Here is a 526-nt window from a genome sequence, read left to right as displayed (position 1 = left end):
ACAGTCCCCTACACTGGCTCAGACTGGGGGCAGTGGCTCGGCCTGGACGCACATCCAGGAGCCTCCCCGTGCCCGGCCCGGCGCCGCCGCCCGCGGCCCCTCTACCTTCCAATCTGCTGGGCCAGCGCCCCGGCCCTGTCGCTGGTCTCCCGGGAGGAGTTCTCGCTGGCCATGTAGCAGGTGGTCAGGAGGCGCCCACAGAGCTCGCGGGGGTCCCGGGGGGTGTAGGTCGTCTGGCTCACCATGGCCCGCACGTCGGCCAGCACCTCCTGATCTGGAGGGCGGGGGATGGAGGGCGGCAGCCGCTTGCTGCCTATGGGGCTCCGCTCCGGCTGCCCCCAAGAGCTGGCCAGCTGAGCCTCGCCATCCGCGTCCTGTTGCCCTGGCCCCCGGGGACCTGGGCCCCGCCCCAAAGCCACGGCCCATGTTCTGTCTCCACAGGGCCACGCCGACCCCACGCAGCGGAGGCAGCGAGGTGGACGCCGGCGGCTGGCCCAGACCCTGGGAGGGGCTTCAGGGCCCTGCC

General features: G+C 73.4%; 1 protein-coding gene across 1 annotated transcript in view; it reads right to left on the bottom strand.

Moving 5' to 3' along the window:
- Positions 1-6: 6 nt before the first annotated feature.
- NADSYN1 (NAD synthetase 1) overlaps positions 7-526 on the bottom strand; it is a 9490-nt gene continuing 8970 nt past the window's right edge. The window contains exon 7 of the mRNA XM_012734325.1: positions 7-521. Coding sequence (XP_012589779.1) covers positions 102-521 — 420 coding nt within the window. The 3' untranslated portion in view covers positions 7-101. The remainder of the gene's footprint in view (positions 522-526) is intronic.

The sequence above is a fragment of the Condylura cristata genome, unplaced genomic scaffold, assembly GCF_000260355.1.
Source record: "Condylura cristata isolate star-nosed mole 26May11 unplaced genomic scaffold, ConCri1.0 scaffold00054, whole genome shotgun sequence".
In the NCBI taxonomy this organism is placed as follows: Eukaryota; Metazoa; Chordata; class Mammalia; order Eulipotyphla; family Talpidae; genus Condylura; species Condylura cristata.
The sequence above is the reverse complement of the archived record's forward strand: the minus strand, read 5'-3'. Positions and strand labels throughout refer to the sequence as shown.